Source organism: Nannospalax galili, unplaced genomic scaffold (assembly GCF_000622305.1).
Source record: "Nannospalax galili isolate Female #2095 unplaced genomic scaffold, S.galili_v1.0 scaffold156, whole genome shotgun sequence".
NCBI classification, from domain to species: domain Eukaryota; kingdom Metazoa; phylum Chordata; class Mammalia; order Rodentia; family Spalacidae; genus Nannospalax; species Nannospalax galili.
Window position 1 is genome coordinate 663,758 of NW_008337625.1, and position 20,031 is coordinate 683,788.

Here is a 20,031-nt window from a genome sequence, read left to right on the forward strand (position 1 = left end):
TCCCCAAAGAAATGTAGCTAGTTTCTTGGCTAAAAGTCAAAATGTCTTTGGGCCTGTCAGCCACGTACTCTGTCCCAAAAGCCAAAAATGTCAAAAGTATTTGGGAGCTTGTATCTATTCCTTAAAAGATTTTAGGGTTACCTCTTCAGAGGGGGGAATGTTGGAGGGGAAGGAGTGGGCATGGATTTGATCAAAGCACCTAATATACATGTATGAAATTCTCAATAAAGTTTTTTTTAAAAATTAAAAACAAATTAAGTGAAAAAAAAAAGACTTTTACCAAATTTGCAACCAAAAAAAGTTACTGTTTGTAATGTAAACAAGCTCACTAAGTCACATGCTTGGACACCTGACCTTGATCCTTCAGAACCCCTCCTCTCTCCACCCTCCACACAAGGCAGTGTATGAACACATGCATGCATGCTTTACATATCAAGGCACTGCTTTTGTCAATGCAGACAATGAAAGAAATTTAGTGTGTGTGATGTTCTAGGTCTAGGGATCAGAAGGTAAGAGTCTTTGATAAGAGAAGGATAGACCCGATTTCTACTTCCCCATTTCATGGTAGAGATACTGTTTCAATAAAGGAATTCAAGAAATCCCTTGCTCAGGAGCACAGCTCTGAGAGATATCTGAAAGAACAGGTGCTCGGCAGTTTGGGTCCACTCTTGTCCTTATGCTAAAAGACCGTCTCTTTTTAGGCATCATTGTAATGTGGCCTAGTACTGCTGCATCCCCCAGCCCTCCTTGTTCCTCTCTCTCTCTCTCTCTCTCTCTCTCATTCACTCTCACTCTCTCTATCTTCTTTTGAGACAGAGTATCATGTATCCCAGGTTGGCCTGGAACTAACATATAGCTGAGAATTGCCTTGAACTCCTAATCCTTCTGTCTCTACTCCCAAGTGCTGGGATTACAGGCACATGTCATCACACCCAGCACCTAATACAGATTTAAAAACGTTTTCTGAGTACTGGTATGATTGAGAACACGTGACAAGAATATGAAAGATCTTTCTAATTCTGTGTGTACATTTTAAAAGATTTTATTTATTTTTATTTTATGTGTATGAGTGTTTTGCCTGCATGTAGGTAAGTGCACCTCATGTGTACTTGGTGCTTGTGGAGACCAGAAGAGGGTGTTGGATCCCCTGGAACTGGCGTTAAGGATGAGTGTTAGCTACCATGTGGGTGCTGGGAACTGAACCCAGGTCTTCTGCAAGAGCAGCCAGTGCTCTTAACCACTGAGCTATGTCTCCAGTCTTACTACACATTCCCCCTATTTTTGAGAGGTCTTATTACTATATAGCCCCAAATGGCTTGGAACTTGCTGTGTAGACCATGCTGGCTTCAAACTCCCAGAGACTGGGCTGCCTTTGCCTCTGAGTGATAGGATTAAAGGTGCGTGCTACTATGCCAGGCTAATTAAAAAAAATATTTTTATTAATTCTTTGAGAATTTCATACAATATATTTTGATCATATTCACTTAATTTTAAAAACTTTTCATTTTTGAGACAAAGCGTCACTCATACAGCCTAGGCTAGCTTCAAACTTGGTATATAGACAAGGATAACCCCAACTGCTCCTGCCTCTGCTTCCTGAATATGGGGATTGTAGGTGTGCCACCACTCCTGGCATACCTTACAAATTTTTTAAACTTTAAACTTTAAGTTTTAAAAGCCAGAGACAGTCATACTCATCATCAAAAATTCTTGACATGCCCAATAATATGGCTGAAACTCAGGAGCATTATGTTAAGTGGCAGAGGTCAGACACAAAAGGCCACAGGCTTCTGTGGGTGGCAGACAAGTGCCTCCAAGCAAGGAGGTGCCCATGGAGGTGGTGGCTGCCCTACCTGATCCTTTCTCTGGTGAAAGGGATAGTCTCGTTGTCTTTCTTCCAGTAGAACACAGGTGGGGGCATGCCGACCACGCGGCACTCCAGTCTCACCGGGTGGCCCTCAGGAACTCCGCAGTTTTGGAGTTTCTCCAGGATCACGGGTGCTTTCTTCACTTCTTTAGCTGACAAGAGAAGGGATTTTCTGTTTGAATAGCAGCAAGTACCTCAAAGTCACTGCATCCTGGACCATGGCAGAGGAGATGCACACAGCCTCGCCTCTACATGGAACACTTATTGTGCCTCTTGTTGAGTGATTCTGCCTGTTAAAGCTTCATAAAAGGGGCTGGAGTGATGGCTCAGTGGTTAAGAACACTGATTGTTCTTGCAGAAGACCCGGGTTTGAATCCTAGCACCCGCATGGTAGCAAACAACTGTCCCTAACTCCAGTCCCAGGGGATCCAACAGCCTCTTCTGACCTCTGCTGGCATTGCAGGACATGGGTGCACTGACCTACATGCAGGCAAAACACACACATAAAATTAAAAAAAAAAAACAAAACTTCATAAAAGTCCCCTAAAAAATGAAATGAGCAGGCCATATCACATAGCCACATGAACATGAGGCAGAAGAGCATAGGGGACAGTTGAGTAACCTGGGACTCTACTTGGATTGGGCTAGAAGTTAGTGACAGTCAATTAAATAGTGCATTGATGCATTGATTGCTGTTGTCAACTATTGCAATGGCTCCCATTTATTGTGCGTGCACTGTGAACAGGAACCATGTTCTATTTTTACATTACTATACAGCTTGGAAAACAATGCAGAAAATATGGTCCTTACAGATGGGCAGAGCAAGGGACTCAGGTATCCCGTCAGAGCTGAATGTCTGTATGATCACTTTGAAGGGAGTTATGCTTAGGGGTCCCACAGTCAACCTTACCTACTACAGTGAGCTCCAGAGTAAAGGAATTCTCTCCGGTTTTGTTGGTAGCCACACATGTATAGGTCCCTGCATCTCGCTGGGTGAGTGGATCGATGAGCAGGGAGTGGACTCCTGTCTCTCTGACCAGCATCTTATGGGAGGCATCTTGTAGCACAGGTTGGCCATTAAGCAGCCACGTCAGCTCTGGGGGAGGTAAGCCACTCACCTAATAAACAACGGAACAGCTGAGGCAAATGACAGACTGATGACAGGCAGCTTTATTTAGTGGTTGAATTCTTTAGCCTTGTTTAGCACCAAATATATATAGTTAGGGAAAACAGAGGGGAGAGAAGCTGTTCACAGCAGCACCGGTGGGGAGAGGTCTGAATGAATGGTGGTGTGGATTGGAACGGTGTGGAATCTTGACCCCGGTTCATGACTGATTCACGTGATTGTGCCCTGGTGTAGAATAAAGCTAGAGCTAAAGAGAGAAATCGGCCTGAAGCTTCATCATCACAGGAGATACTGGCTTACAAGCCTAATAAGCAGGGTTAGGGAGAAGTCAGATATGAGACCAGGGCGCTCAAATTTTGCCCATGGAGTGTCTAAAACTCGTGATGCCTAATTACAATGATTAAACCAGAATCCCTGGGGATGGCAATTTTTAGAGCTTAGAGAGGAAGAAGAGCATCACTCTGAACAGCACTTATGCAGCATTGTGGGATAAGATCCGTGAACAGAAAGGGGCTCCCCCTCCCCAAATGCTTAATCTCAGGCTGATTTGTACCTAAATTTTCCATAACACTGTACACACTTGTTGGGGTAGAAGTGATGACTTCCATGTCTTATTATACAGAGACTCCTGCCTGCTCTGATGCAGCCTCCTGATTCTGACTGAGAAATAAGAGTGCAGAATCTCAAAGGCAGCAGAGGCGGCTGAGTGTGAGAAAACACTGCTTTTCACACGGCCCCAGAGCTGTCTTCTCCCGCCTACAGTTTTCCAAAGTTTCTCCCCTTCCAACCAACATCAAAGATGCAAAATGCAAACTTCTGTCTTCCTGGTGCTAAAGGCTTTCCAGGCACTATGTGGAAAAAGTCCCCGTGCCACACCTTCTTTGGTTGTCTTTGAAAATGAAGAGCTGTCTTGATATAATATCTATGTAAATATTTTTTATTAAGGTATAACGATTTTAAATTTTACTGGCATATTTTTGTCCAGTATTTTTAAAATTACACGCTTTAAAGTAGCCTATGGAGAGAAAAATTTCTCTCCTTTGTCCAAAACCCCTTCATCTAGAAGAAAACCCCCACAAAACAAATAGAAAAAAGTTCAAACAATCAAATGCGAAATCTGAACAGATGTGGAGCTAAGGGCAGGGTGTACCTGAACTCAGGGTTCAGAGTGTACCTTACAGTCCAGCCGGCAGAGACGGCCCTCGTGAGCCACCATGTCCCCAGGAGCCTGAAGGAAGTGTGGCCGGAAAAAACGTTCCTGTAGGGGTTCTTTGTCTCTTTCTTGCACTCTGGACCTCCCCCTAGAACAAGCATGTTCAGCCATCAAGACAAAAACCAATTTACAAACGTATAACAATAGCCATAAGCATTTAGGTATGGCTATAGGTCTATAAGGAGAAGAGATTTTTTAAATTTTGAGACAGGGTCTCAGACAGCCCAGACTGGCCTTGAACTTATGTAGCCAAGGATGACCTACAATTTCTGATTCTCCTGTCTCTCCCTCCTGAGTGCTGGGATTATAGACATGTGTCTTTATGCCTAGTTTATGTGGTGCTAGGGATGGAACCCAGGGCTTCATGCATGCTGGGTTAAGCACGCTACCAAATCAGCTACATCCCCAGAGTGGAAGGGACTTGCCAAACTAACAACAAATAAAAAATAAAAAAATACTGTGTGAAACTGATGTAAAGGAAGAAGAAACAACAACCTGCCCCCCAGACCCAAGTGGTAAGCATCCCACACAGCAGGATTATCTCTGAGATCTATAATCAAACAGGCTTTAGTTTCTTTCCCTCTGAAGTCACCCAGCCCTCACTGTGGGCTTCAGCAGTTGTCGGAAGTCATCAAAACAAACAAATCAGTCCTCTGTCTGAACCTCAAATAAGAGCCAAAAGAGGCCTGTTAATTATCCGGCACAAGGCCACTGTGATCCTTGTGTCTTTGAGTAATAAGAATTGGACTGGCTATATATTATAACCAATCACTAAAGATGACCATGAACTTGAACTCAGTAAGAGCGACCAATAATAGTAACAGATGTTCTTGAAAAAAAGAAGAAAAAGGAAGAGGAGGAGGGAGAGGAGGGGAGGAGGGGGAGAGGTATAGTTGCAACACAGTGAAATACTGTTTCTGAAGCATGGATCACTATTTTTGTTCCTTTGGTAAGTCATAATTAATCAGTCTCAGCCTCAGCAATGATGGAATGCTTTGCCAAGACTTTGTGATACCATAAGATACAAGGGTCTTCTTAGTGGTTAGTAAAATCTAAGAAGAAAAAAAATAGTCCTTAGAGTAGAGACAACAGTAAAAATATATTGAATATTAAAAGTTTCTGTTTCGTGATAGAAAAAGTGGTCATTTAATTCAAAAGGCATCACTGATATATTATGTGCAAAGGTGCCACTGATGGTTACAAATTTTGAATCATTAAAACTGTGTCAAAGGGGCTGGGGATGTAGTTCAGTGACTAAATGCTTGCTTAGCATGCATCAAATTCTGGATTCAGTCCCCAGCACCATATAAACTTGGCGGTGGGGGGGAGTAGTGGTGCAGGCCTGTAATCTCAGGCCTTAGGAGGTGAGAGCAGAAATATCAGGAGTTCAAAGTCAACCTCAGCTATATAGTGAGTTTGAGGCTAGCCTGGGATACACGAGGCCCTGTCTCAAAAACCAAACCGAAACAAAAAAGTACCAAAGAGCAGTGTTTCTCAAACTTAAATGCGCTTGTGGGTCACTTAGGGATTCTGTTACAATGCGTGTTCTGACTGATTCAGCAGCTCTGGGGTAGGGCTTGGAAGTCTGCATTTCCAGGGTTCCTGGGCGATGCTGGCTGCAGGTGTTCTGGGGTACATTTAAGCAATAATTTGTAGACTCAAAAACTCTGGTGCTCATTATGGTGGGTAGAGATGTGGGAGGGGCCCAGAAAAAGGGGACTCTTCCTATCTTTACCTGTGAGGCTGACCAGCCGGGCTTAGTCTACTTCGAATGGGCAAACTCTGTACCATCAAGTGGCCAGAACAGCTGATTCTCCCCTGAGAAACAGAAAAGAAACATGATTCAAGTAAGAAGAAATCCACATTTTCAAAAATTTAAATAATGATTTCTTTACCAGAACAGTATGTTTTTTGCTTTTGTTTTTTGCTAACAGTGATGATTTTTCTTTGCTCTAGAGGAATAAAAACAATATGTCTTATTTTTTTCATGTATGCCTGTATGCATGTTTACATTTATGTGAGCACATGTGAGTTCAGGTGAACCTATATATATGTGTACGTGTATGGGTGTGTGCGTCGAGGCCTGGGTGGATGTTGAGTCTTCCTCCAGTGTTCCACTTTATTCACTGAGGCAGAGTCTCTCGTTTGAAACCAGAGCTCCCAGATGTGGCTGGTCTGACCAGCTAGCTTGTTCCAGGATCCTTTGTCTCTACCTTCCAAGGCTTGAATTACAGGTGGTCCCCCACACCCAGTGGCATTTAGGTGGGTTTTGGAGTTCTGATCCAGTCTTCATACTTGCACAGCAAGCCCTTTAAAAATATGACTTCAGGGGGCTGGAGAGATGGCTCAGCGGTTAGGAGCACTGGCTGCTCTTGCAGAGGACCTGAGTTTGGTTCCCAGCACCCACATGGTGGCTAACAACCATCTGTAATTCCAGTTCCAGGGGATCTGATGCCCTCTTCTGGCCTCCATGAGCATTTCATGATACAGGTGACTTTCGGGTACATGCAAGCAAAACACTCATACACATAAAGTATAAAGAAACAAACAAAATTAAAAATAAACAAATAGAAAATAAAAACATGACTTAAAATTTTTATTTGTAAGGCCAGGTGTGGTGTGCATGCATTTACTCTCATCACTTGAGAGGCAGAGGTGGGAGATCTCTGCAAGTTCCAAGACAGCCAGGGGTATACAGTGAGACCCTGTCTCAAGATACAAAGCAAATTCACAAAAAAACTCAAAAAATGCTTTTTGCCTTTATCGTTATGGGGTGGGGGCAGGGGCATGCACCATAGCAATTGTGTGGAGGTCAGAGGACAACTTTGAGGAGCTGGTTCTCTCCTGCCACCTTTACGTAGGTTTTGGCACTCCAACACAAGTCACCAGGCTTAGGCATCAAATACCTTTCCCACTGAGCCATCTCTTTAGCCCAATGTGACTTTTAACGTCACTGTTAATATTTCAGGGGGAGAGGTTTGGAAGGAGATTGTGATGATTTTGACTTTCATCAGAGAAATGAGCAGAGCACAGATATAGAACTGTTTTTAATTCCTTTGAATGTGACACTATTTGCAGTGACAATGTGGAGAACTGAACATTTCCACAACCCTCTTACAATTAGTCAAAACTACATTTCAGTGAGAAGAATAGATGAAAATAGAAATCAAATTATAGTTCCCTGAGTGTGGAGGCAGAGGCAGGCAGATCTCTGTGAGTTCGAGGCCAGCCTGGTCTACATAGTGAGTTCCAGGCCAGCTGGGGCTACAGGGAGACCAGGTCTCAAAAAAGAAACCAAAAAACCAAAACACACACACACACACAAACACACACACACACACACAAATTATAGCTCAATACTTTTTATTTGAGTGTTAATTAAAGATAGTCTTTCCTATCTTTTAGGGGAATTTAAAAACTTGTCATCACTTAGAAGAGTGAAAATGACCCTCCAACCATTAACAAAAAGAAAAAAGAATGAAAAATAGGATATAAGTTTGAGGGCTATTTAAAGCCTTTTTGAAGTAATTTATTCTCTATGTTTCTTTTTGTTTTGTTTTGAGATAGTCTCCTGTTTTCCAGGTGATCTTGAATGTCTGATCCTCCTTGCTTCTGCCTCCCACCATGTTTGTTTTTATGTGGTTCGGAGGACCAAGCCCAGGCCTTTGCGCATGCCGGGCAGGCACCCTAATAACTAGGCTACTTCCCTGGCCCCATCAATGTCTTTTGACAGAAGCAGAGCTCAGTGACTCCGCCTAGTCTTATAACCAGCTGGCTGGTCTTGTGACCTCCCCGTTATACCCAGTCACAGTGTTTCTCATTCATTCTCCACATCTCAGAGACTCATTCACAATGACAGCATCCCTCCCTCAGAGTGCAGCCTGCATCCCCACCTGAGGGTTGGCTGCCATGATGGTGTAGTTGCCATCATCATCACTGGTGGTGGATTTGATGTGCAGAGAACATGTCCCATCCCCTTCTCGCCTCATTTTGCAGTGCTCGTTTCTCTTGGAAACCTGCTTCCCATCTTTGAACCAGTAAACCTGAAGTGAGAGATAATCAAAAAGATGTACTGTTCTTTAGTAAGGGTATACTATTCTTGGTAAAGAACAGGGGTGGGGAGAGTAGGTCGAGACAAAGGTCAAATACTATCTGAATAATAAGGCACTCCTAACTTTGAAAAAGCTATAAAGCACATTCAAAATTACCTTATAATATGCACCCACCTGTATCTACAGCACTTAAGCAAAAAATTCAATATAATTGAGCACTATGATAAAGATTTTGACTCTCTTTATTGTACCTCATAATTGGTCTAAAAATAAGGACCAGATGTGTCCTCAAAGGCAAAATACTGAAAAGCAGGGATTATCCTATGTAAGATCAAGTCTCCAACAGCTGCAGGTGTGAGCACCTGGAATAGTTCACCTTGCTTGAAAGGATAGCTGGTTTATTAAACCAAATAGAATGAGGCTAGGGTCACATCACTAAATGTCACCCAGCTAAACTGATGCGCATAAGTGTTTGCTTGCATGTTAGTGATCACGTGTGTGCAGTGCCTGAGGAGGCCAGAGGAGGGCGTGTGACACACCAAGTGGGTGCTGGGAACTGAGCATGGGTCCTCTTCAAGAGTACCAGTGACTTTTAACTGCTGAGCCATCTCTCCAGCCTCTAAATATACATATTTAATACGCATGCTTTCAACAGTTGGTCCTGCAGGTGTGAAGGTAGTCTCTTAAAGGCCATTCGGATAAAGCATTGACTGTGGTGGTCCTCGGGTCCTCCTCTACTTCTCCTTGGTTACCTAACTACCCATGACAGTGTGGTTCTGAGAGCAGATCCCTGCCACAGCCAGACCAAGTGCAAATCCTTCTCTTAGCTGACTGCCAAGGAATGTAGTGACTCAGGATTTTTCAGCAGCCAGTGACAATGATAGGGCATTCTTGGCATTCACTAACCCAATAGCAAGGACACCAAAATAGCATGCTTTGTGCAACAACAGGCACCCTGTAGATGTTCACTAGTTACTAAGCACAATGAAAGAATACTAACTGATGAGTTTGATGGCTGAAAGAATCAATGGCCCAAAATAAAGCATCGTGACTAAAAAATCTTTTAAAGTTTTATTAAGATGCTAACAAGGCTGGGCATGCTAGTTGCTCGCACGCTTTTAATCCCAGCACTCAGGAGGCAGAGGCAGGTGGACCTCTGCGACTTCAAGGCCAATCTTGTCTATATATTGCGTTCCAGACCAGCTTGGGCTACAGGGAGACCCTGTCTCAAAAAAAAAAAAAAAAAAAAGAAAGAAAAAGAAAGAAAGAAATAACAAGTCTGATATCTTTTTGGTCTATTCTGTTCTGGCTGCTACCTTTTTAGCTAAATTATTCAGGTTTTGCAAACTTTGAGTATTGTTTTTAATTCTCTCTACAGATACTTCACTACCGTATGACGAGCCTTTAAATTTTATTTATTTATTTATTTATTTATTTATTTATTTATTTATTTATTTATTTTTATGCGTATGAGTATTTTGCCTGCATGTAGGTAAGTGCACCCATGTGTGCAATGTCCATGTGGGTGGAAGAGGACACTGGATCCCTTGGAACTGGAGTTAAGGACTGTTAGCCACCATGGGTGCTGGGAATCTAACCCAGATCCTCTGCAAGATCAGCCAGTGTTTTTAACTGCCAAGCCATTTCTCCAGTCCCAGCCTTTAAAAAAAAAAAAACCCCACAGGATTTCATGTAGCCCAGGCTGGCCTCAAACTCCTTATGTAGCCAAGGATGGCCTTAAACTTTTGATCCTTCTAAGTGCTGGGATTACAGACATACATCAGCATGTCAACTTTTTTTAACACGTTGCTGGGGATTGGATCCAGGACTTGCTACCAACTGAGCTATGTCCCAAGCCTGAGACTTAAAAAAAAATTGTGTGTGTGTGTGTGTGTGTGTGTGTGTGTGTGTGTGCGCCCATATGTGTGAGGGTGCCCACTAAGGCCAGAGAGGGCATCAGATCTCCTGGAGTTGGAGGTACAGGTGGTGTGAGCCAGCCAATGTAGGTAACGGGAACTGAACTCCAGTCCCCTGAAAGAGCCCTCTTAACTAAGCCTTCTCTCCAGCCCCCACAAGGCTATTTTGTCTGGTATGTGGAATTGTAAGAAATATTAAATATCAGTCTTATACGTTGAACACTGTAACATTTGGGTTTAGGCCAAGGAATTCAAATCTTTTAGTTGCCCCCTCTCCTTGTGAAGCTTTTATTGATACAAGAGCCCCTCCTACGTTCCGAAGCCAGATGCCTGGGGTGACTGAGCCCTTCCCCTTGCATCCAACTCCTTTCCCCTTTCTTATTTCTCGGTACCAATTCTTCTAAAACTAGTCAATCACGAAAGACTGTGAGGTCAGACCCCAGGCCATTGGGGAAAGACACAGTACTCATGTGTTAGAGATAAATCCCTATCAAATTTCTGGGTTGGGTGTGCTCACTTGATCTGAATGACACATCATACCCTTTTGCAAAAGTAAAAGTTGCCTTGCCCAGTTACTTTTGCTTTTGTCTGTGTGGCTTTTTTTGTGCTGTATCAGTGAGGTCCTTGGACCTCAGATTTTATTTCTAACAGGGAGGCAACCCAGAGCCTTGCCTATCTACCGCTGAGCTACATCCTAGCCCCAGTGAGGCTCTCCCAAGTTCTGAGCTGTCGGTAGCCAACTGGTAGGTCATCTTCCCCTACCTTTGGAACAGGTATGCCAACAATTTTGCAGGTGAAGGTGACTGGAGAACCTTCTGTCACCCGGAAGTGTTTGAGTCTTTTGTCAAAGATGGGTGCTATACACTTGCCCGTGGGGATCTCGTCATGTTGGATCTCATCATCCGATTCATCCACAGGTGTACGCTCCAGGCGAAACTCGATTTCATTCATCAGCCTCTGTTCAAAGCTTGAAATTTTATACTCCTGTAAAAAGAAGGATATGTTGGACTTCTAATTAAAAAAATCATTTAATATTATTATTATTATTATTAGTGTGTTGTTTGTATGTTGTTTGGGTACATACATGCCAGGGTACCAGTGTGGTCAGAGGACAACTTTGTGGAGTCAGTGCTCCTTCTACCTTTATGTGGGATCTAAGGATTGAACTCAGGTTGTCAGGCTTACCTGTTGAGCCATCTCACAGGGTCTAACCTCCTAATTTAAAACAATATATTTTATTTATTATTTTTATTTTATGTATATGAGTGTTATGCCTACATGTAGGTAAGTGCACTCGTGTTGTGCAATGCCTGAGGAGGACAGAAGAGGCTGTCAGATCCCCTGGAACTGGAGTTATGGACAGTTGTTAGGGGCCATGTGGGTGCTGGGATTCTAACTTGGGTCTTCTGCAAGAACAGTCAGTGTTCTTAACCGCCGAGCCGTCTCTCCAGCCCCAACCTTCTAATTTTTATGATAAGGAAAAATATGTCCATTGGTATAAATGAAGGTTCACTTTTTTTTTTTTTGAGACAGGGTCTCCCTGTAGCCCCAGCTGCCTTGGAACGCTCCATGTAGGGCAGGCTGGCCTCAAACTCACAGAGATCCCCCTGCCTCTGCCTCCCAAGTGCTGGATTAAGAGTGCTGGATTAAGTGCTAACACACCCAGTGTTCTCTCTCTCTCTCTCAATTTCTCTCTTTCTTTTGGGGATATAACTTTTAAAAATTCACGTTAGATTTACGCCCCCCCCCCAACCTCAATAAACGAACACAATCCATTTCTACCTTCCCCTCTACGAAGCACTATGAGTCAGTGTTTCTGTTTTCCCCTTTAACTCCCGATCCTCCTGTCTCCACCTCCCTGTGATATTACAATGTGCAGCACCATGCTCCACTTTCAGTGTTTCTATAGCCTCAAGCTACTTAGTGAACTGAGGCTGTTCACCTTGCACATGAGGAAGAATTCTGGAAGGAACGGAATGAAGATGGAATGCAATTTCCCTAACTACTACAGCATCCATTTATACAGGCAGAGCTGCCTGTGGGGTATTTTGGCAAAGCTCTTCTGCACTGTATTCTGGTACATTTCTGTACCACTGGCTTCCTGTCTCCACTGGACATTTCCATCTGTACAACTGAGGAAAGTCCACCTTGAATAAATCTCTCTTGACACCATGTGACAGTATGGTCTACTTGACAGGATCTAGAATCACCTAGGAGACAAACCTCTGGGCATGTCTGTGAGGGAGTTTTTAGCTTGGGTTAACTGAGGTGGGAAGAAGACCCAGCTTAAATGTAGGCAGCACCATCCCATGGGCTAGGGTCCTGGACTAAATAAATAGGAGCACATGAGCTGAGTACCGGCATTTGTTTCTCTCTCCTTTCTGGGGGTACAATGTGACCATGCCTTCCCCACCATGAGGGGCTGTTCCTTCAAACTGTGAGCCAAAATAAACCCTTCCTCCCTAAAGTTGCTTTTGTCAATGAGAAAGGCAACCATTCACCGTCTACATCACATCTGCCTTCACTGTATGCCTCTGTTCCCTTCTCAGCTGGTCCATTTGAAGTAACTCCATGGTTACCAGACTGCTACCTCATTGCTTACCCTCCTCCAGTCTATTCCAGTTAGTTGTGTATTTCCAGTGTTCCACTGCAACTGCTCCTGTCAGGTCCCAAGTTGGCCAAACGGAACCCTGGCTTGCCTGTTCTCATCTTCCCTGACTTCTCAGCAGGAGCCAGAGGTGACTAGTTTCCTTCTGGAAACATCTTATGCTGCTGCTTTTCAGGACACATCATGCTGGTTTCCCTCCTCACTGGCATCTCGTCAGTGTTCTCTGCTCTTGGTGAGCTCTCCTCATCCCACAGCTTCGGAACTGTCCTGTGCCGAGGACCCCAAATCCATATCTCCAAACCTGTCTCTTCCCAGAATTCCCGAGTCATCTTCCCGGTGATCTGTATACTCTGTATCATGATGTTAATTGATGCCTTAAACTTACCGTGATCCAGGTGATGCACACTCAGTTTCTGCCCCTAGAGCTGACCCTAGCCTGTTCTTCCTTATCTTTGGAAATAGCCCTACTATTCGTTCACTTGGTTAAAGGTTAAACCAGTGTTTCTCACATGGTCTATGGTAAAAACCAGGTTTGAGAAGTTTTCTAAAAGCCAGACATGGTGGCACACACCTTTAATCCCAGCTCTTGGGAGGCAGAGGCAGGTGGATCTCTGTGAGATGGAGGACAACCTGGTCTATATAGTGAGTTCCAGACCAGCTGGAACTACAGGGAGACTCTGTCTTAAAAAACAAACAAACAAACAAACAAAAACTTAATTTTTTTTCCAATCTGTACTTCTGTGAAATAAAATTAAAAGTACTAAAAAAATAAAACAAAATGCATGCAATTATGTTAATAAATATATAGCATTTTCTGCTAAATTGCTATTATAGGTCCTTAATGTTCACTCTCTGTATCTCTACTTATCTCAGTGACAGCTTGCAGTCTGCCACAGGTCCTTGGGACGCACTTTGAGTGCACTAAGTTGAACGTTAAATCTAGGACTTATCCTGGATTCTTCTCTCTTTCCTCTGCCATATCTTACCTATCACCTCCCCAAAGTGGCCTCCCCAGACCATTTCATCTAAAGTAACTCCTACTCTACCTCTCTAAGTAGCGCTGGTTACTATTTAGTATATTCTTTGTTTGTTGATTGAATGACTGATCCTCTAAGGGTCAGAATATTATCTCAGCAAGAGCAAGGATCTTTAATCTTTTATTGTTGTTGTTATTATTATTTTGGAGACAGGGTCTCATGTAGCCCACGCTACACTCAAATTTTCTTTGAACTTTTGATCCTTCTGCTTTTACCTCCCAAGTACTGGGATTACAGGTGTGCAGCACCACACTCTGTGTATGAGGTGCTGGGGACGGAACCCTGAGCTCTGTGCATGCTAGGCAAGCACCCTGCCAACTGACCTGCATCCTCAGCAGAGCAGGAGCGGAGATCCTGTTTCCCTTCTGCTCTATCAGCAGGCATTGGCAGGAATGAGCAAAAATGGAATGATGTAGAGGCCATCACTGTTCAAACCTCCTAGAGGAATCTGCGGTAATGTGGTTGGGGTGTGGCCAAGGTGGTCGGTTAAACTTGGGATTCTAGTTAACTGTAACTTTATAATTTAGATGGACTTCATGGGGAGGATCCTGGGATGCTCTCAACTTATACTGAAGCTGGCTTTGAACTCACAGTCCTTTCTCAGCTTTTTAAGAGCTGAGCTTATAAGTATGTACCACTGTGCCTAGGCTTTGGGAATCTGGCCCTCCCAGTCACATCTCAGAGTAAGTAAAGTAAATCAAAAGAAAAAATGAACTCACCTGCCTCTGCCTCCCAAGTGCTGAGATTAAAGGCATGTGCCACCATGCCCAGCCTAGTCACCAATGGAATTTATTAAATTTTAATTGGATCACTCAAATTGGTTAAGATTATTCACCTTTGCTGATGTCACTGGATTCTGATTTCCTTATTTATTGTTTTTGCAGTATTGAGGATTGAACTCGGAGCCTCCTGACATGTACTCTGCCACTAAGCTCATTCCCAGCTATGTTTTTTGTTGTATTTTTTTTTTCTTAGATACAGTTTTGCCCAGGCTGGCCTCAGACTTCCAACTGACCTCCCTATGTAAATCTGGCCAGAATGGAAAGCAAATCAGTGATAAATGACTGTCTATTCCAGGCTCCTGGATTTCATAGAATTACAGTTGTATATACAAAAGAAAATGGAAAGGTAAAAATATTTAAGAGAATATACTGTTTCAAAATATAACTTCAAGGACTGGAGAGATGGCTCAGTGCTTGAGAGCACTGGCTACTCTTGCAGAGGACCCAGGTTTGGTTCCCAGCACCCACATGGTGGCTAACAACCAACTATAGCTCCAGTTCTAGGGGATCCAATGCCCTCTTCTCTCCTTGGAAGGTATTGCACACATGGGTGCACTTATATACATGCAGACAAAACACTCATGCAAATAAAATAAAAATACAATAAAATAAAAATAATCACAATTGAAAATATAGCTTCATTTTCCTTTATGTATATTCCTCTTAAGGATGATACTTTGACAACTTGAAACATTAGATTTCAGAGGTACATTTGCAGTAAGTGTCTTAAAATCAGCAGAGCGGTGGAGGGCACCTTTCTCCTGTGAGAACCTCTATATGACAAACCTCAGATAGAGACACGGCAGTACAGGGGCTGCACCTGTAACTGAGCTCACTGCCAGGCTCCTGTGCGCTGAGTTCTCAGTCTGGCTTCAGGAGTTAATAAAGAAATAGATCAAGCTTTGAGAAAGTCTGTTCAGTGTTCCCAATGGACTCTGGGTATGCTGCATGCTTAAACAAAATCTTTATTTATTATTTGTTATTATTATTTTATATTTATTTATTTTTAAACTTTAAAAAATTTATTTATTAGTTTTTTATTTTATGTGTATGCGTGTATTGCCTGCATGTAGGTAAGTGGACCTCTGCCCGCAGAGGTCAGAAGACACTGTCGGATCCCCTGGGAGTGGAGTTATGAACAGTTGTTAGTCACCATGTGGGTGCTGAGATTCAAACCCGGGTCTTCTGCAAGAACAACTAGTGTTCTTAACCACGGAGCCATCTCTCCAGCCCCTATTTATTTATTTTTATTTTATGTGTATGTGTGTAATTGCCTACACCTGTGTCGTGCAATGCCTGCGGAGGACAGAAGAGACTGTCGGATCCCCTGGAACTGGAGTTACTGGACAGTTGTTAGATGCCATGTGGGTGCTGGGATTCAAGCCCAGGTCTTCTGCAAGAACAGTCAGTGTTCTTATCCACTGAGCCATCTCTTCAGGCCCCTGTTATTATTATTGAGGCAGGGTCTCATTAGGTAGCCCTGGCTGGCCTAGAACTTCGTCTGTAGATCAGGCTGTCCTTGAACTTACAGAGGGATCTGCCTGCCTCTACTCTCAGAGTACTGGGATTAAAGGCATGCACCACCACACCCAGCCTATATATTTTTTGAGACAGGGTCTCACGTACCTCAAATTTATTAGGTAGCTGAGGATGACCTCGAACCAGAAGGAAACACAGAAGAAGAAGAAAAAGAGAAAGTTGTCTACTGTGCAACACGACAGAAAGATATTGTATATCCACAGCCAATTAAAGAGACAGAACACTAAGGGAAACAGCATGCAGTGAGGGGACTCTGGAGCTAATCTTCTAGAGCTACCCAGAAAACAATCTGTGATATAGAAATAAATTACGTTAGATTATGAAATGTAAAACTGTTTTACAAATAAGAGTATTAATCCCAGCACTCGGAAGGCAGAGGCAGGCGATCTCTGTGAGTTCAAGGCCAGCCTGGTCTCCATAGCGAATCCAGGTCAGCTAGGGCTACAGGGAGACCCTGTCTCAAAAAGACCAAAAAAAAAAAACCAAAAAACCGCAAAAAACAAAACAAAACAAAAAACCCAAAACAAGAGTACAAATAAATAGCTCAAAGAAGCAAATGGTTTATTTTTGGTTTGTTTTTTAGAGACAGAGTCTTATATAGCCCAGGCTGGCCTTGAACTTGCTACGTAGCTGAAGATGGCTTTGAACTCTTGATCCTTGTGCTCTCACCTGACAAGTGCTGGGATTACAAGTATATACCACCATGCCCAGTTTATGCAGGAAGGCAGATCTCTGTGAGTTCAAGGCCAGCCTGGTCTACACAGTGAGTTTCAGGCCAGCTGGGGTTACAGGGAGACCCTATCTCAAAAAGAACAAAAATAAAAAATAAATAAGTGCTGGGGACCAAACTGAGCCCTCTGTACATATTAGGCAAGTGCTCGCTCACTGAGCTATGCCCCAGCCTGCATTCTTTGCCCTCTTCTCCACTCCATTTCCCTTCCCTCTCCTTCCTTTTTCTTTTTTAAATTTTTTTCTGCTTTTATTTTATGTGTATGAGTGTTATGTATGCATATAGGTAAGTGCACCTCTGTTATGCAGTGCCTTTAGGGAACAGTAGAGGGCTTTGGATCCCCTGGAACTGGAGTTATAGACAGTTGTTAACCACCATGTGGGTGCTGGGATTCAAACCTGGGTCTTCTACAAGGGCAGCCAGTGCTCTTAACTATTGAGCCGTCTCTCCAACCTCCTCCTTGTACTGAGGGTTAAACTCATGGCTTCATGGATGTACTCTGACACTGAGCTACATCCTCAGCCCTTATTATGTCTACTTTTAAAACTGATCTTTATTATATCTATCTCTATCTCTATCTATCTATCTATCTATCTATCTATCTATCTATCTATCTATCTATCTATGTATCTATCATCTATCTATGTATCTATCTATGTATCTATGTATCTATCTATTATCTATCTATCTATCATCTATCTATCTATGTATCTATCTATCTATCATCTGTCATCTATCTGAGTTCATCTGTGGAACTCAGATGCACTGGGAGATTGGAGCACATCCTGTGTGGCCAACGAGGGACTCCCGGGTAGTCTGTCCTATACAAACACCTATAACACAAGCAAGCTGACTTAGTCGCTGGAGTAACCCACAGCTCCAGCTCTCCACAGACAGGTTTCCTATGTGGCTCTTGGTCTGCACTCTGCCCTCTAAGCTGTGGTACCATCCTTACAGGGTCAGATGACCTCCGCACCCAAGGACTGAACTAAAGAGTTATAGTCCTTAAGTAAAGCTCTGCCCACCCACCTGAGTCCTCCATTCTCACCTGCTGGTGTGACCTGACATCACTGAAACTCATTTTCTTTCCCAAGTCCAGAATCACTGCATTCTTAGTTTCTCGAATGTAATCATCACTTGTTGCTTGAGAAGACTTGGTGGTTTTTTTCATCAGTCCCTGGGATGGTCTGTAGAATGAAGTCACATGTGACACACCCATGGAATTGCTGGTCAGTGTACAAAGACCCAGAACAGAATGGGTAAAATAATAGCCTGATGCAGCACTCGGGGGATTAAACCCCGCTTGTAGAGGCATTGTATTATATTCCATTTTGTTATTTTATGACAGCATCTCCTGTAGCCCAGGTTGGCCTTGAACTAGCTATATAGTCAAGGACGACCTTGAACTTCTGATCCTCCTGCCTTTACCTTCAGTGCTGAGGTTCCAGGAGTATGCCACCATGCCCAGTTTATACCATGCTGGGGATCCAACCCAAGACTTCCTGTACGCTAGGCAAGCACCCATTGAGCTACGTTACCAGCCCCTCTTAATTTTAATTAAAAAATAAGTTATTTCCCTTTGTCCTGAGGGAATCATATCCACACCTGTGAGATAAGATTACCTCAGAATCCACTCAACCAGAGTCTTGTCCTGCACCAAGCTATTCTGTGCCTGCGTCCTCTCTTAATTGTTATCTCATCATCAGGAAACCTTAACGGCACTTACACAGATGGTGCGCTTTTTGGCAGTCCCATGGCGTTGGTGGGTGGGTTGACTGGGAGAGAAGGCAGGACAGAGCTGAGGAAAGCCGCTGGGTTCTGAATCCGGCTGGTAGGAGAGACAGGAGTTGGGGACACACAGTGGGGCTGAAACTGGTTTCCGCTGGGGCTGGAGAATGTGAGTGGCGGTGCTGCTGGCTCTGCTGGGCCTGGAGGAGTTGGCTCGTTTGGGACGGAAATTCCACCTGGAGATTTGGCTTGCATAGAGGGGTGAGACAGTAAGAGGCTTTCTTTGCTAACTGTCCTCTGAATTGTTTGAGGCATATTGTTCAAGGTGAACACGGGGGAGCTGGATGGGGATGTCGTGGCGGCGCTGGAGGTGGGGAAGAAATGCTTCGGCCGTGCCAAGTTGAATGTCTGTGATGCAGGGACCTTCACCTGCTTGCTGGACATGGTCACTGCCGGGGAAGCGACGGAGTTCAAGACACTCATGTTGAAAGGAAACTCTTTAGGCGAAGGAGGAGATGGGTTTTGCAGTTGCTGCTGTTCCAATAATACTTGATTATGAAGCTGTTGTAACTGCGTGGAATCACTGCACACAAAACACAAATGGGAAGAGAAGAGGGACATGTTACCCTTGGCCTCACCTTTCAGAAAACCCACAGACTAGGCTGGGGATTTAACTCAGTTGGTGGAGTGCCTGCCTACCATGAGTCCTTGGGTTCGATCCCCAGTGTGGAATAAATTGACTATGGAGGTACAGGCCTGTAATCCCAATACTCAGGAGATAGAGCCAGGAGGATGGGAAGTTCAAGGTCATCTTTAGAGTGAGTCTGAAGCTAGCATGGGCTATAAAAGGCTACATGAGATCATGGGGGGGGAGAGAAATATATACTGTTCATAACTTGGTGCTGATTTCAGGCACACAGAGTGGCGAGATTGGGGACAGAAGCTGGGGTTGGTGCAGGCTAGGCATGTGCTCTACTGCTAGGACTCTCACTCCTGCCCCTAGCCCTCTGGCTTGTTCCAAAATCAACCTTACAGAGGAAGTGGAGTGTGTCTGAATGTTTCCCACCTCTAGACAGTATGTCCCTATTCATTCAAGGTGGTGTTGGTGAACACCTTTTGCAAACTCAGTGTAATCAATACAATATTCGTTTTCACTCTCAAAAGAGTTCTACTTTGAAGCTGGGTGGTGGGACATGCCTATGATTGCAGCATGTGAGAGTTGGAAGCAAGACTGGGACTTCAAGGCCAGCCTCAGCTGTGTATCAAGTGTCAAACCTTGTCTTAAAACAAAAAGTGCGCTGGGTGTGGTGGTGCACACCTATAGTTCCAGCACTTGGGAGGCAGAGGCAGGTGGACTCTGTGAGTTCAAGGCCTGCCTGGTCTACACAGTGAGTTCCAGGCCAGCTGGAGCTACAGGGAGACCCTATCTCAAA

The 20,031-nt window shown here is 43.8% G+C and overlaps 1 protein-coding gene across 2 annotated transcripts in view; it reads right to left on the bottom strand.

The window, feature by feature from the left end:
- Window positions 1-20,031, bottom strand: part of Mypn (myopalladin) — a 106,112-nt gene that overhangs the window by 4,777 nt on the left and 81,304 nt on the right. For both annotated transcript variants that reach the window (XM_008832655.2, XM_008832654.3), the window contains exons 11-18: window positions 18,597-19,181; window positions 17,919-18,057; window positions 10,937-11,158; window positions 8,100-8,249; window positions 5,942-6,024; window positions 4,168-4,294; window positions 2,778-2,985; window positions 1,854-2,019 (exon numbers count right to left, since the gene is read on the bottom strand). In XM_008832655.2, the coding sequence (XP_008830877.1) occupies window positions 1,854-2,019; window positions 2,778-2,985; window positions 4,168-4,294; window positions 5,942-6,024; window positions 8,100-8,249; window positions 10,937-11,158; window positions 17,919-18,057; window positions 18,597-19,181 (1,680 nt within the window). The remainder of the gene's footprint in view (window positions 1-1,853; window positions 2,020-2,777; window positions 2,986-4,167; window positions 4,295-5,941; window positions 6,025-8,099; window positions 8,250-10,936; window positions 11,159-17,918; window positions 18,058-18,596; window positions 19,182-20,031) is intronic.